The sequence below is a fragment of the Lolium rigidum genome, chromosome 5 (assembly GCF_022539505.1).
Source record: "Lolium rigidum isolate FL_2022 chromosome 5, APGP_CSIRO_Lrig_0.1, whole genome shotgun sequence".
NCBI lineage: Eukaryota > Viridiplantae > Streptophyta > Magnoliopsida > Poales > Poaceae > Lolium > Lolium rigidum.
The window spans coordinates 114,553,594-114,570,542 of NC_061512.1; the positions used below are offsets into that span (position 1 = coordinate 114,553,594).

Below are 16,949 nucleotides of genomic sequence, written 5' to 3' on the forward strand. Positions count from 1 at the left end.
AACGAGGAGCCGGATCCTAACCGACCTACGAAGGAGGCCGGATCCGTGGAGGCCCATGAAGTATCCGGATCCAGCGTGACCTAGAAGGAAGGCGGATCCTTGACGTACACGGCAAGACTTTGTACCGTAGTTAGGCAACTTGTATTCCGGCTAGGACTCTCCGTGTAAACCCTAGATCCGTGCGTCTATATAAGCCGGATCCCGGGAGCCCTAGAGGCACAACCACAACTCATTGTAACAACGCGAAAGCGCCCGGATAATTCCGGCACAAGCAGCAGTAGGCCCTGTCATCGTGCAGGTGTTCCGAAGCTGGGTAACTCGCGTACCACCGTCCCGTGTGCACTCCGCCCTATGGCCCCTACTTCTTCTCCCCTTCGTGAGGATCCCTCCTCCGAGGTACCGTCGAATAGGCAACGACAACCGGCTACGACCCAAGTCCTAGCCTCCGATTGGATTCTCTCGAAGATGATAGTGGGCATGGTCGCCACATTCTTAAAAGTTCTTGCGTTGCGCTCCTTCCAAATCTCCCACGAGACCAACATGAGAAGAGTAGCCACAGCTTTCCTTCTTCCACCATGAGCGAAGGCGATGGAGGTCCACCAAAGTTCGACACTATCGAAACCGCTCCAAGAGGAAGGATCGAAGTCATGGATGTGAAGCCAATCCTGGATTATCTTCCAAATGCGAATCGTGAACCGACATTCGAAGACGAGGTGGTTGGCGGATTCGTCATGGCATCGGCATAGGGGCAGACCCGACCATTGGGCCATCCCCGTTTGGCGAGCCGGTCCGTCGTCCACACACGGTTTTGGATGATGAGCCAAGCGAAAAGTTTGCATTTAGGGGGAGCCCAAGCCTTCCAAACAATAGTATCCATACATGAGCGAATTGTCCTAGCGAATTGCGCCTTGTAAGCCGAAGAGCACGAGTAGGCCCCATTTGTAGTGAGCTTTCAAACAATGGAGTCCGGGGCGTCCGCACGAAGGTGAAGCTGCGAGGTGTGAGACCACAACTTGGTGAACTCAATGAGGTTTTGCACCGAGAGACCCTCCAAAGTATCAAGGTGGTAGACCCAAGCATCGTCGATAATGGAATCCCGGACATTCCAAGTTTTCTTGCTCGAGAGAGCGAAGATGGAAGGGGCGATGCATTTGGGGCTTAGACCATCAGCCCAAGGATCATTCCAAAAACTTGCCTTCATGCCATCTCCAATGGTGACCTTTGTCAACGAGTGGAAGAGCTCCATATCGTCATCATTGCATGGGTTTTCCATTCCGACCCATGGCTTATCCGGCGAAGTCCAAGTAAGTCCATCTGATTTTTTTTTTCCCGTCAGACCTTAGCACATTTTTCGATAAGGGACGTTTTATTGCTCAAAAAGTTTTAAGCATTACACCCAGCCTCTGCATAAGTATAACTAGGATGCACACAACCATTTAGAGGTTGTATCAATCCACAATACAACATACAACCTACGCACGTTATGAAAGAAGTGGGGACTTTGCCTATCGACGCAAAAGAGTTTCCCGAATTTGCAAAGTATGCATACACCCACTCAGTACCAACCTGATTGCATTATTGCACAGATAGGCCGGCCGCAGGGTTTGGTTGGTCAAAAGCAAATAGAAAACAAGCAATGCATGCACAGCACACGAAAGGGTAGATTGATCACTTGCCAGAAACGGAACCAACACCTACCATGCATCACCACTGCTCACAGAGCACCAGATCGTCGGCAAATGGAGCTAACGAACCCGTGGAATATATAAAAACACTACACTTTCACAGCCGGCGGTGTACTTGTCACACTGCACTCTCAGAGTCTTCCTAGTAACTGGCGCGCGAGAATCGAATCGACCGACCGAGGTTTTTCTCCGGGCTCCGGCCGCCGGCCGCCGCTGCTCAGTGGATACTAGATCTGATTCCGCGCGCGCCCATCGTTTCGGATCCAAGGATGGAAAAGGGAGATGATTAATTAGTTGTCTGCACATCTTTTTACCAGATGATCCAGAGAGCAGAAAAGTAGTGCATTTCAGGTGGCTCGCATGTCTAATCTAATATCATCATCCGAGGATCCGTCGGAGGCAACACTGACGATGATGCGGTGCCTGTCAACACACGGTGAGACGAGCCACGGCCGCGTATATTTGATAGTCGGAGATGGCGATGAGTAAATTATTTTACTTCTCTAATGCTAGCCTTTTTAAGGGATCGGCTACTTTTTATTATTTTTAATTTTAAAAAATATTCAAATAAACATCAGTTAAGTAATAATAATCTTTATGCATAATTAGTAGTAATTTTTTTAACAAATATAAATTCTTAATTTCTGGAAAAAATTAAAATCTTCTGGTTTCATTATTTCCCTTTAGAGACTCTAAAAAATGGCAACCGGGTAATTTGGATGTAACTTTTTGAGACGATCATTTTGATAGGTTATACATTTTTTCCCACATAGTATGCAAAACATAAAGCCATTTTATCGAGAAATAAACTTTTTTTGCAAAAAAAATTCGAAATTCAAATTTGTTAATTTCCCTTAATAGTAGGTTGCATAACATACATGAATCTTAAGCGATTTATTTTTTTGTTGTTTTTATCATTTTTTGCCATTCATTTCAAAAAGTTTAGGGCTTGTGCCGAAGGCTTGGTTGTCGGCATAGGGATAGAGGGGAAAAGATTTCACGGCATCGCCTCACCATCACGGCGGAGACCCCTGTGCTGGCGGCTTTCTTGTGCCCACGGCCCCCTAGCCTGTGCCTGTGCCCACATCCCCCTAGCATGTGCCCACGGCCTTTTTCTGTGCCGACATTGCCGTGTGCAGACACTTTCCTGTGCCGTGCCAATGACCCTGTTAAAGAGCCGTTGGCACCTAGACGGTTTACTGTAGTGTAACCAACTCATAGGATGAAAGAAATGTATATACAATTATTTCTTACTATATTCTCCATCTAAATGTATGTAAAATTAGCAAAGATGGTGAAGAAATTTCGAATTTGAAAATTCTAGAATTTCACTTTGAAATTATAGTCATCAAGGAAGGTAGCATCGCTAGCTTGTTTCAAATGAAGAAAAAAAACTCGCGATTTACTTCGTGTGATCGACCGCGGAAGTTACCGATAGATCGATCCGGAGGAGAAACACCTACTATGTTAATGGCCCCAAGCCAACGACCTCGATCTAAAAGCCCTCGGCATAGTGGAGTGCAAACGGTCACCCTCGGCATAGAACCGTTGGCAACTATGCAACATGGACGTTGGCATATATGTATCTTGAGGACTTTTGCCGATCGTTGGCAAAACTTACATAGCCCTCGGCAAGCACGATTGATGGCCCCATCAGTTTGATGGTGTATTCAAGTATGACGATGGCCTAGTCGTCAACATAGATAGCTATGTGGTGTTTCCTGGTGCCTCACTCGAGTGTCATTATCCTCAGGAGGAACTGCCGGCATACCTCGCCATCTATGCTGAAGACGTGGCGCATGCTGGAGCTCCGTAGATTACCTCTATGCCAAGAGGATAAGCCGTCAACATATTTGTCCTCCTATGTCTAGGGATGGGTCCTCGGCATAGCTGTCTATGTGGTGTGCGCTGAAACTCTCTAGATCGCCTCTATGCTGAAAGGAAAGCCGTCAGCGTACCTTGGCGCCTATGTGCAAAGTTGGACGTTTGGCTATGCTGACGGCATCGCTGTTGGCATAGAGTTGTGCATTTTCTTTTCCATGTGTTATATTTTGTTGGGAACCCTGAAGTTTTCAACATTCCACATATGTTTTTGGCATAGAGTGGCGGCAGGGGTCACCCTGCGCCCACCGCCATTGCGCCTCCAGCACCGGCATGTACCTCTTGTTGCGGCCCAGTTGTTGCGGAGGAGGAAGCGGTGTCGCCACCACCGTCACCGCTTGTGGACCGACGAACTGTGCCGGCTTGGGGGTGGAGATAGCAGGCGGGCGCGTGTAGGGTTCTGCCGAGGCGAAGAGTCCCGGCGGCGGCCGGACAAGGACTCTGCCTCATGGTTGTTGGAGGACTTCTTCATCCGGTTGGGCAGCTTCATCTCCGTCGAGGCGAGATCTCATATGAGTGGTAATGGCGCGGGACGTGGGAGTGGGAGAGAAGAGGCGGGCGCACCAGCAGTTTAAGAACCCGTGGCCATCAATGCCGGCGCAGGTGTTGAGGCGGCGAGAGTAGTGGTCATCGACAGTCTTGATGGCCAACGCTGCCGCCGGTCAGCCTTCTGTCGTCGTGTCTCTTCCAAGCGGGCCCACGATATGCGTGTTGTCCGCGCTAACGCATCGGTTACCCAAATTTGGTGGGTTGATGGGTCGAGGCGGACCGATCGGTCCATTTGAGTAGTCCCGCTAGAGCGGCACGACCGGTTCATCTATCCGCGCGGGACTGTTTCGAACCCGCGAGGATGAGATTGGTCGGACTGCCGGAGATGCGCTAAAATAGAAATTTAAATTCTCGATCCATAATTTCGCGTGCGCTAAATCTATCCGCGCGGACCGTTTCGAACGCACGTGGCGATCGGACCGCGGGAGATGCACTAAAATAGAAATCTAAATTCTCAATCCAGTCCACCAGAGTTTAAATCCTAGATTTGACACTTTGGTGTCTCATAAGGTAAAATATTTTTCAGTGGGAGGCGGCATTCTCGTTGACAGCAAGGCGCCTGTGGTGACTTCGTCAATCTCAAGATTCACCGGATCAGTTCTTCGACGTAGTCTCCCGGAGGTGCTCATAGGGGTAGGGTGTGCGTTGGTCCGTTAATAGGGGTGAGTGTGTGCGTATGTGTGAGCGCCTTTAATTGTACCGTATTTCGCATAAAAAAAAATCTCATTCCACAATTTCGTCTAAACTCTCACGTCCGGTTAATCTCCTCAGCCCCGATTCTATTTCCCACCTCAATTGCTCGCTTTTTGTTCCCAATCATAGGAGGGTCATCACACGAAACCCTCTCCTCTCACCTGTAGAAGGCGGCGGCGTGATTTCTCGGGAGAAATAGACGGCTCGCGTCCTCCCCGTCAGGCTGCACAAGCCCTCGCCTCCATCCTCCCTTCTGGTCGCGACACTGGTAGATATGGAGAGCCTTGGGTGAAGCGCAGCTTGGAGAACGAGGGGAAGGCAGGGGACGGGCCGAGCTAGAAGAAGAACCACGAGCACGACAGCAACCCGCAAAAAAAAAAAAAAAAAAAAAAAAAAACAGCAACCTGCAGCACATCATCCAACTCCTCTCTGTTGTATCTATTCGGAAGGTGGATCTGATCCGAAAATTCATCATTTGATTGAATCATGATTTCTCATGTTACATATATGGCGTGAAATTAACTTTGTAGTGTTGATGCAGTGATGCTCATATATATTATTTGGGAATGCCACTGTGAAATTCAAACTATTGTTTTGCTGTTGCATTGTAGATGAACAAGCGGCAGAAGATGTTAGTTTTTAACTGATGCATAACACTTCAAATAAGATTGGCCACCTAGTCACACAGCATTTGTTGTTGATGACTTAAAATTACTAATTAGGTGCGAAATCAGTGGTGAAATTGCCACAATTTATTTTGTAGGACTGATCTTTTTTTTTTGAACATTTGTAGGACTAATCCGGCGACCTGTGAGTAGTTAGTATTGAATCCATATCCTGTTTAAAATATATAGGTATAACTGTGGCAATTTTACCATTCTGCTTTCACCCCTAATTCGTAATTTTAAGTCATCAACAACAAATTGTGTATAACTAGGTGATCTGTCTTATTTGAAGTGTTACGCATCAGTTTCCAACATTGTGTTTAGTATAGCATAGAATTAATTTGTTAATTAATAACCTCTCAACCGCATTTTATATTAAGATACCTTACCTAATCATCAATCAATAAAAAATACCCTTTGAATGTCGTGGGGTGGAATTCCGAGGGACTGAGTCGGCATATCTTGAGGTTGACGAAATCACCACTGGCGCCTCGCTGTTGACGGGCACGTCACCTACCACTGAAAGCATAGCGCCGGTGAAATCCTAGAATAAATCCAGGTAAATGCAAACACCCATGCCAAGTCTAGGACTTGAACCTGGGTGGGCTGGTTCCACCACAAGAGACCTAACCACCAGAGCCAAGCTCTGTTTGCTATGATTTTGGAACCATATCCACTGTATTTGTTTCAATGATTACTATGGATTCTAGTGGTAAACTTGCTTCTCTTATAGGTTAATCTGTTCTCGTGTTAGTTATTATCACACCAAAGTGTCATCGGTTGCAAGTGCAACAAATGAATTGCAATAACGATTTCTTTATCCTCAAGATGCTACATTTCCAAAGCTGCAGTAACTGATTCAAACTTAAACCTAGTTTCTCTTGGCTCACGTCTCGGTCCCTCATGCGCAGAATAAGGCGAGATGGCAATGGCGTCGTCATCGGCGTACCCTCCGCCGCCTCCGTTTTACCGGCTGTACAAAGATTTTGAGCAGGACCCCTCGTCTGCACCGGAACCCCCATCGTCGATCAATGGAGCGTATCAACTCTTCGGCGCTACCTACACAGTATACTTCTTGTCACATTCTTCTCTGAAGTGTGTCATTACTCATTGCTTGTGTAATAGCTGACTCTGGGGTTTTCCTCTGTAGACTGATGTGGTGCTCCCAAGTCTGGAGGATCAAGGTGTTCGGCAGCTCTATCCAAAGGGCCCAGATATCGGTGTGTGTCATTCGTTTCAACATGTATTTGATTGTCTACTGATGTATATGTACTTCAGATGTTACATTGTGTTCTGTTAATGATCATGGCTGCTATGGTAAATGCACTTGCAATTTCGATGAACTAAAGTGAATATTCTTATGAAGTTAATTTGAGCGCAGAATAAATATTTATCTTAATTTATTTTATTTCACGGGTTGTCTATTCGCAAAACGGGTTTACCTGCAGACTTCAAGAAGGAACTAAGGACACTCAACAGAGAGCTCCAACTCCATATCCTGGAGCTAGCAGATATTCTAGTGGAGGCCATCTATTTTTTTGAAACGGGGCATAGTGGAGGCCATCTCAGTATGCTCGCAAGGTCGAAGATATTTCGCTCATTTTCAAGAACCTGCACCACATTCTTAATTCCCTACGACCACACCAGGTGTGAGACACAATTTTTTGTTTTATGCGGTGGATTTATATATTTACTATTCACTAGCGTCACTCATTTTGGAGTTTCTTTTAGGCAAGAGCGACATTGATTCACCTTCTTGAGAACCAGATACAGCGTCGTAAGCAACCAATTGAAGATATAAAACAGTGAGTAACTGAACTTCCTTTAGGTACACTTGGTTGCTAAATGAACATATTTCTGTTCTTCCATTGGGCACGACTGATTCATAGACAAGAAAATGCTGCACTATATACACTGAACAACCACCATATAACTGTAAATTTGTAATTATCTCAAGGTGAAACTGTCGTGTTAATAATCATGCTAGTCTATCATCCATATGTCACAAGCAGGAAACTGTTAAGCAGCACCGCTCTTGTGGTTTCTATATTATTAGCCTCTTGTTTTGCTCACATAGCACCGATTGGGTGAAAGCTCTGTCCGGAAATAATTGACTCAGCCCCATAATGAACCTAGATACATCTGTTTCTAGAAAAATCAGAGTCACTTATTTCCAGATGGATGGGAGTAGTTGAAATGATTGGTAACTGCTAAAAATTGTATGTCAAAACGAATATTTTTGATTGATTTGTACAGAGCATATACAGTTATGTATATCAAAACCACTGAACAGACAGGTCATATGGTATGATGTATATATTTTTTTTTGGATCTTTTAGCGGGTATAACTGTTTCATTAACTCTCCTGATGCTATTGTAGCAATGCTATTTGAACACCCCTAATATGTATTGCCTTCCTATTAATTTCAGGAGGAGAGAGGAGGCACAGAGGCTGCTTGGGGAATCACTGGTTATTATAGATGGAAGCCAGCAGGTTATGACTCCAATGTGAAGGCCTCTGATACGCGGGTTTCTTGGTGCCAGGTTGACTGGGTTAAGATGAATTATCGGTGTTTTAGGTGGTGAATGCATTTTGTGGGTAGCATGTAGACCAAGCCTCAAGACATTTCTAAGATACTTCTAGCTTGTGAAGGTGAATGTGTATGTTGTGAAGCTTCTGAGCACTGCATGTTTAGGAGTCACCGGATCATGATGATAGTTGTTGAATACTTTGGATTTAGTGAGATTGATGTTGCAATAGTTGGTTGATCTTATTGTCAAGGTGTTTTGCTGTTTATATGGACCTAAACTTGCTGTAGAGTTCTGTGTTTCTTCTGGTCCACAGTTCTTGTTGCTTCCTGAGTTATGAGCAAACTCTTGAGACATGCGTAGAATCGAAAAATTCTGGCCTGCCAACCAAGGTACACCCGGCGAGCCCTCTCAGTTCCGCTTCCCTAGCTCGGTCCGTGTCGATTGCTGACGGTGCCATGTTTTGCTTGTGCCCTAGGTGGCTCTCGGACAGGGCCCGGATTTTGCCTGCCCGATCTAGCATATATGCACTATATTCTCTGTGAGTCTCCGCGCTGTTGAGGGATTTGCTTGGTGTTCGGGCTTCACAGTAGCGGTATGAAAGTGGGGGCGACAACATATGTGAAGTTCAGAGTCCTACCTTTCAGGGTGAAAATCCAAGGTCTGGTCTTAATTGGTTGTGTCTAGCAATGACCTTGTTAGAGGCATTGTTTTGAGAGCGGGGACTATCTTTAGGGTGAAAACCTAAGATCGTTGATCGGGCGACGACGGTGTTAGAGCATTGTTTTCTTCTTGGAGGCGTCGTTTTTAGAGAGTCTGTATTTTAGATGTTGTCTTGACGGTGGATGTATTGCTGTTGTTAGGCCCGAGATACTGTAGCGGGACTTTTGTTTCTTAGTTTTTTTTCTTTTTTTGGCTGTGTGCATCCATAGTGTCATTAGGGTGGTGCGTTGCTGCAGAGGATGGGTGTAATTGGTAACATTTTGATATTAATATATTCCCTTTATCGAAAAATACCTCATGACGAATCCAGTTTTCCATGTTCAAACCAACAACATTAAGGTCGATATCCGTTTTGTGTGAGAGCGTGTTTCTGAGGGTGCACTAGAGGTTAGGTTGATCTCTTCTAGCGATCAATTGGCTGATGTTATATGTTTACTAAACCAGCCATGAGGCAGATGTTAGACCAATTTAAAACCAATCTAAACCTTGCATGTAGTAGTTCAGATTGAGGGGGTGTGTTAAAGTCGGTCATTGTATCATTTTTTTTTAGATAAAGGAAATATATTAATATCAAAATTAAGATACCAATTTACACCAGCCTCTGCAACAACGCCCACTCTAATGGCAGTACGGATGCACACAACCAAAAAAGAGTAAAGAAAACTAAGAAATAAAAGTCCCGCTACAGCCTTCTAGACCTAGCAACAACAATACAACCACCACCGTGACAATACATGAAGTACATACTCTCCAAAAGCGACGCCTCCAAGAAGGGAATAGTGCACCAACGCCGTCGTCGCCCAACCAAAGGTCTTAGATTTTCATCCTGAAGATAGTCCCCACTCTCAAAACAATGCCTCCAACAAGAATATTGCCAGGCACAACCAGTTAAGGCCAAACCTTGAGTTTTCACCCTGAGAGGTAGGACTCTGAACTTCCCATTGCTGCCGCCCCACATGCATACCACTGCTGCAGAGCCTCGAACGCCAAGTAGATCCCTCAGCATCATGGAGACTCGAACCTCCTTTAGCCAGTCCACCAATCCGGCCTTCATGATATTCCTTCTTTTGACTTCACCATGGACCAAAAAGTCACCTGATGTCAACACAGAATAGAGCTTCGCGCCGCTCCCTCCGGAACCAAATGGTCGGAATAAAAACATGGGTGCGCGCGATCGAATACCACCCGATCCAGCAAACTCATAGCAAAAGATGTACACATGTATTTGTACCTTCCAAGTATATATAAAAAGAGAAGAGGTGGAGGCATCGACCCCACGAAACCCTAAATTGTTTGTATCTCTGGTCTGGTTGCTTTTACTTGTGGCGAAAGAGTGGATTGAAATACAAGGAGTGTTCATCCTCGGTTTGATTCCATGGTCTCCGTAGTTCCATGGTGAAGTCAGCTGGCGGAGAATGCCATGAAAGCCGAGATCTCAGGACTGGCAATGGTGATTCGAGTCTTTGTGGCGACGTGGATTTGATTTCATGATTCATGACTTGGAGCAGCGGTATCGCAAGAGGGGCGACATCACATGAGAAGTTCAAAGTCTTACCTTTTAGGATAAAAAAACAAGGCCTGACCTTAATTGGTTGTGTCTGCCAATGACCTTGTTGAAGACATTATTTTGTGAGTAGGACTTTCTCCAAGGTGAAAACCAAAGATCCATGATCGGGCGATGATACGTCTCCGACGTATCGATAATTTCTTATGTTCCATGCTACTTTATTGATGATACCTACATGTTTTATACACATTATATGTCATTATTATGCGTTTTCCGGAACTAACCTATTGACGAGATGCCGAAGGGCCAGTTCCTGTTTTCTGCTGTTTTTGGTTTCAGAAATCCTAGTAAGGAAATATTCTCGGAATTGGACGAAATCAACGCCCAAGGTCCTATTTTTCCACGAAGCTTCCAGAAGACCGAAGAGGAAACGAAGTGGGGCCACGAGGCGACGACACAACAAGGCGGCGCGGCCTGGGCTTGGGCCGCGCCGGCCTATTGTGTGGCCACCTCGTGTGGCCCCCTGACCTGCCCTTCCGCCTACTTAAGGTCTCCGTCGCGAAAACCCTACCACGTTCGACGAAAAAACCACGGTACGAGAAACCTTCCAGAGCCGCCGCCATCGCGAAGCCAAGATCTGGGGGACAGGAGTCTCTGTTCCGGCACGCCGCCGGGACGGGGAAGTGCCCCTGGAAGGCTTCTCCATCGACACCACCACCATCTTCATCACCGCTGCTGTCTCCCATGAGGAGGGAGTAGTTCTCCATCGAGGCTTGGGGCTGTACCGGTAGCTATGTGGTTCATCTCTCTCCTATGTACTTCAATACAATAATCTCATGAGCTGCCTTACATGATTGAGATTCATATGACGATGCTTGTAATCTAGATGTCATTATGCTAGTCAAGTGGATTTTACTTATGTGATCTCTCGGAGACTCCTTGTCCCACGTGTGTAAAGGTGACAAGTGTGTGCACCGTGTGGGTCTCTTAGGCTATATTTCACGTAATACTTATTCGCTGTTATGAATGGCATAGTGAAGTGCTTATTTATATCTCTTTATGATTGCAATGTGTTTTGTATCACAATTTATCTATGTGCTACTCTAGTGATGTTATTAAAGTAGTTTATTCCTCCTGCACGGTGTAATGGTGACAGTGTGTGCACCGTGTAGTACTTGGCGTAGTCTATGATTGTGATCTCTTGTAGATTATGAAGTTAACTATTGCTATGATGGTATTGATGTGATCTATTCCTCCTTTCGTAGTGTGAAGGTGACAATGTGCATGCTATGTTAGTACTTGGTTTGGTTATGTTGATCTCGTTATGCACTCTAAGGTTATTTAAATATGAACATTGAATATTGTGGAGCTTGTTAACTCCGGCATTGAGGGTTCGTGTAATCCTACACGCTAGTGGTGTTCATCATCCAACAAGAGGGTGTAGAGTCTAGCATCTATCTATTTATTCTGTTATGTGATCAATGTTGAGAGTGTCCACTAGTGAAAGTATGATCCCTAGGCCTTGTTCCTAAATATCGCTATCGCCGCTTGTTTACTCGTTTTACCGCATCTTTACTTCCTGCAATATTACTACCATCAACCGCACGCCAACAAGCACTTTTCTCGGCGCCGTTACTACTGCTCATATTCATTCATACCACTTGTATTTCACTATCTCTTCGCCGAACTAGTGCACCTATTAGGTGTGTTGGGGACACAAGAGACTTCTTGCTTTGTGGTTGCAGTGGTTGCATGAGAGGGATATCTTTGACCTCTTCCTCCCCGAGTTCGATAAACCTTGGGTGATCCACTTAAGGGAAACTTGCTGCTGTTCTACAAACCTCTGCTCTTGGAGGCCCAACACTGTCTACAGGAATAGAAGCGTGCGTAGACATCAAGCTATTTTCTGGCGCCGTTGCCGGGGAGGAAAGGTAAACGGCACACACACACCGGATCCCGGCAACGAAGCACTTTTCTAGCGCCGTTGCCGGGGAGGAAAGGTAAAAGGCACTCATACTCCGGTCCCAGGTAACTAAGTACTTTTCTGTTGCCGTTGTGTTTGTGCTCGAAGCTATTTCCTTTAGATCCTGCAATTGCATCTTTTTGTTTCTTGTTTACACTAGTTAGGCATAATGGACAACAATGAGCTTCTTATTCTATTTCCTGATTTAAGACATGGATGGTTTGATGCGAAAATTAAAAAACCTATGGAACATATTAGTATGAACGCTTTGAACACCATTGTTGCTAATGATATGGAAAATTCTAAGCTTGGGGAAGCTGGCTTTGATGAGCATGATATTTTTAGTCCCCCAAGCATTGAGGAGAAAATTTACTTTGATGATACTTTGCCTCCTATTTATGATGATTATAATGATATTGGTCTTTTAGTACCGCCTGTTATGGAGGATAAATTTGATTATGATTACAATATGCCTCCTATATTTGATGATGAGAATAATAATGATAGCTACTTTGTTGAATTTGCTCCCACTACAACTAATAAAATTGATTATGCCTATGTGGAGAGTAATAATTTTATGCATGAGAATCATGATAAGAATGCTTTATGTGATACTTATATTGTTGAGTTTGTTCATGATGCCTCTGAAAATTATTATGAGAGAGGAAAATATGGTTGTAAAATTTTCATGTTACTAAAACACCTCTCTATATGCTGAAATTTTTGAAGTTACACTGGTTTTATCTTCCTATGCTTGTTACTTTGCTCTTCATGAACTTGTTTATTTACAAGATTCCTTTTCATAGGAAGCATGTTAGACTTAAATTTATTTTGAATTTGCCTCTTGATGCTCTCTTTTGCTTCAACTACTATTTCTTGCGAGTGCATCATTGAAATTACTGAGCCCATCTTAATGGCTATAAAGAAAGAACTTCTTGGGAGATAACCCATGTGTTTTTTTTTACTACAGTACTTTGTTTTATATTTGAGTCTTGGAAGTTGTTACTACTGTAGCAACCTCTCCTTATCTTTATTTTATTGCATTGTTACTACTGTAGCAACTTCTTGGGAGATAACCCATGTGTTTTTTTTTACTACAGTACTTTGTTTTATATTTGAGTCTTGGAAGTTGTTACTACTGTAGCAACCTCTCCTTATCTTTATTTTATTGCATTGTTGTGCCAAGTAAAGTCTTTGATAGTAAGGTTCATACTAGATTTGGATTACTCGCGTAGAAACAGATTTCTTGCTCGTCACGAATCTGGGCCTAATTCTCTCGTAGGTAACTCAGAAAATTATGCCAATTTACGTGAGTGATCCTCGATATGTACGCAACTTTCATTCAATTTGGGCATTTTCATCTGAGCAAGTCTGGTGCCACTTTAAAATTCGTCTTTACGGACTCGTTCTGTTTTGACAGATTCTGCCTTTTATTTCGCATTGCCTCTTTTGCCGTGTTGGATGGATTTCTTTGTTCCATTAACGTCCAGTAGCTTTGGGCAATGTCCGAAGTGTTAAGAATGATTGTGTCACCTCTCGAACATGTGAAATTTTTGATTATGCACTAACCCTCTAATGAGTTTGTTTCGAGTTTGGTGTGGAGGAAGTTTTCAAGGGTCAAGAGAGGAGGATGATATACTATGATCAAGGAGAGTGAAAAGTCTAAGCTTGGGGATGCCCCCGTGGTTCATCCCTGCATATTTTAAGAAGACCCAAGCGTCTAAGCTTGGGGATGCCTTGGGCATCCCCTTCTTCATCGACAACTTATCAGGTTTCTTTTCTTGAAACTATATTTTTATTCAGTCACATCTTATGTACTTTACTTGGAGCGTCTGTTTGTTTTTGTTTTTGTTTTGTTTGAATAAATGCTTGTGTGGGAGAGAGACACGCTCCGCTGGTTCGTATGAACACATGCGTTCTTAGCTTTTAATGTTCATGGCGAAGGTTGAAACTGCTTCGTTCATTGTTATATGGTTGGAAACGGAAAATGCTACATGTAGTAAATGGTAAAATGTCTTGGATAATGTGATACTTGGCAATTGTTGTGCTCATGTTTAAGCTCTTGCATCATATACTTTGCACCTATTAATGAAGAAATACATAGAGTTTGCTAAAATTTGGTTTGCATAATTGGTCTCTCTAAAGTCTAGATAATTTCTAGTATTGAATTTTGAACAACAAGGAAGACGGTGTAGAGTCTTATAATGTTTACAATATGTCTTTTATGTGAGTTTTGCTGCATCGGTTCATCCTTGTGTTTGTTTCAAATAACCTTGCTAGCCTAAGCCTTGTATCGAGAGGGAATACTTCTCATGCATCCAAAATCCTTGAGCCAACCACTATGCCATTTGTGTCCACCATACCTACCTACCACATGGTATTTCTCCGCCATTCCAAAGTACATTACTTGAGTGCTACCTTTAAAATTTCTATTCTTTACCTTTGCAACATATAGCTCATGGGACAAAATAGCCTTAAAAACTATCGTGGTGAAGAATATGTACTTATGTGTCTTATTTCTTAGTAAGTTGCTTGTTGAGCGGTAACCATGTTTTCTGGGGACGCCATCAACTCTTTTACCTTTGTTGAATATCGTGTGAGTTGCTATGCATGTTCGTCTTGTCTGAAGTAAGGGCGGTTTTCACAATCAAATGGTTTGAGTATGCATACCGTTAGAGAAGAACATTGGGCCGCTAACTAAAGCCATGAATCATGGTGGAAGTTTCAGCTTGGACATAAAACCTCAATCTCTTATGAGAATATTAACTGTTGAATGCTTAAGCATTAAAAGAGGAGTCCATTATCTGTTGTCTATGTTGTCCCGGTATGGGTGTCTAAGTTGAAGAATGATCAAAAGCGAGAAATCCAATGCGAACTTTCTCCCTAGACCCTTGTACAGGCGGCATAGAGGTACCCCTTTGTGACACTTGGTTGAAACATATGTTATGCAATGATAATCAGTGTTAACCCAAGCTAATTAGGATAAGGTGCGGGCACTATTAGTACACTATGCATGAGGCTTGCAACTTGTAAGATATAATTTACATGATACATATGCTTTATTACTATCGTTGACAAAATTGTTTCATGTTTTCAAAATAAAAGCTCTAGCACAAATATAGCAATCGATGCTTTCCTCTTTGAAGGACCTTTCTTTTACTTTTATGTTGAGTCAGTTCACCTATTTCTCTCCACCTCAAGAAGCAAACACTTGTGTGAACTGTGCATTAATTCCTACATACTTGCATATTGCACTTGTTATATTACTTTACATTGACAACTATCCATGAGATATACATGTTATAAGTTGAAAGCAACCGCTGAAACTTAATCTTCCTTTGTGTTGCTTCAATACCTTTACTTTGATTTATTGCTTTATGAGTTAACTCTTATGCAAGACTTATTGATGCTTGTCTTGAAAGTACTATTCATGAAAAGTCTTTGCTTTATGATTCATTTGTTTACTCATGTCATTACCATTGTTTTTGATCGCTGCATTCATTACATATGCTTACAATAGTATGATCAAGGTTATGATGGCATGTCACTCCAGAAATTATCTTTGTTATTGTTTACCTGCTCGGGACGAGCGGGAACTAAGCTTGGGGATGCTGATACGTCTCCGACGTATCGATAATTTCTTATGTTCCATGCTACTTTATTGATGATACCTACATGTTTTATACACATTATATGTCATTATTATGCGTTTTCCGGAACTAACCTATTGACGAGATGCCGAAGGGCCGCTTCCGTTTTCCGCTGTTTTTGGTTTCGTAAATCCTAGTAAGGAAATATTCTCGGAATTGGACGAAATCAACGCCCAGGGTCCTATTTTTCCACGAAGCTTCCAGAAGACCGAAGAGGAAACGAAGTGGGGCCACGAGGCGACGACACAACAAGGCGGCGCGGCCTGGGCTTGGGCCGCACCGGCCTATTGTGTGGCCACCTCGTGTGGCCCCCTGACCTGCCCTTCCGCCTACTTAAGGTCTCCGTCGCGAAAACCCTACCACGTTCGACGAAAAAACCACGGTACGAGAAACCTTCCAGAGCCGCCGCCATCGCGAAGCCAAGATCTGGGGGACGAGAGTCTCCGTTCCGGCACGCCGCCGGGACGGGGAAGTGCCCCCGGAAGGCTTCTCCATCGACACCACCGCCATCTTCATCACCGCTGCTGTCTCCCATGAGGAGGGAGTAGTTCTCCATCGAGGCTCGGGGCTGTACCGGTAGCTATTTGGTTCATCTCTCTCCTATGTACTTCAATACAATAATCTCATGAGCTGCCTTACATGATTGAGATTCATATGATGATGCTTGTAATCTAGATGTCATTATGCTAGTCAAGTGGATTTTACTTATGTGATCTCCGGAGACTCCTTGTCCCACGTGTGTAAAGGTGACAAGTGTGTGCACTCGTGTGGGTCTCTTAGGCTATATTTCACGTAATACTTATTCACTGTTATGAATGGCATAGTGAAGTGCTTATTTATATCTCTTTATGATTGCAATGTGTTTTGTATCACAATTTATCTATGTGCTACTCTAGTGATGTTATTAAAGTAGTTTATTCCTCCTGCACGGTGTAATGGTGACAGTGTGTGCACCGTGTAGTACTTGGCGTAGTCTATGATTGTGATCTCTTGTAGATTATGAAGTTAACTATTGCTATGATGGTATTGATGTGATCTATTCCTCCTTTTGTAGTGTGAAGGTGACAATGTGCATGCTATGTTAGTACTTGGTTTGGTTATGTT

At 43.7% G+C, this 16,949-nt stretch overlaps 1 protein-coding gene across 1 annotated transcript; it reads left to right on the forward strand.

Annotated features, from left to right (window-relative positions):
* Window positions 1–6,395: 6,395 nt before the first annotated feature.
* On the forward strand, window positions 6,396–7,985 carry LOC124651190 (mediator of RNA polymerase II transcription subunit 7a-like). The gene is made up of 6 exons (XM_047190318.1): window positions 6,396–6,539; window positions 6,624–6,693; window positions 6,922–6,997; window positions 7,030–7,120; window positions 7,205–7,278; window positions 7,904–7,985. Exons 1-6 carry the CDS (start codon window positions 6,396–6,398, stop codon window positions 7,983–7,985), a joined length of 537 nt encoding a protein of 178 aa, XP_047046274.1.
* Window positions 7,986–16,949: the final 8,964 nt, after the last annotated feature.

Coding starts and splice junctions, on each gene's coding strand:
- LOC124651190 (XM_047190318.1), top strand. CDS start 6,396: ATGGCAATGGCGTCGTCATCGGCGTACCCTCCGCCGCCTCCGTTTTAC. Junction 6,694..6,921: donor TCCAAAGGGCCCAGATATCG/GTGTGTGTCATT, acceptor GTTTACCTGCAG/ACTTCAAGAAGGAACTAAGG. Junction 6,998..7,029: donor CTAGCAGATATTCTAGTGGA/GGCCATCTATTT, acceptor CGGGGCATAGTG/GAGGCCATCTCAGTATGCTC.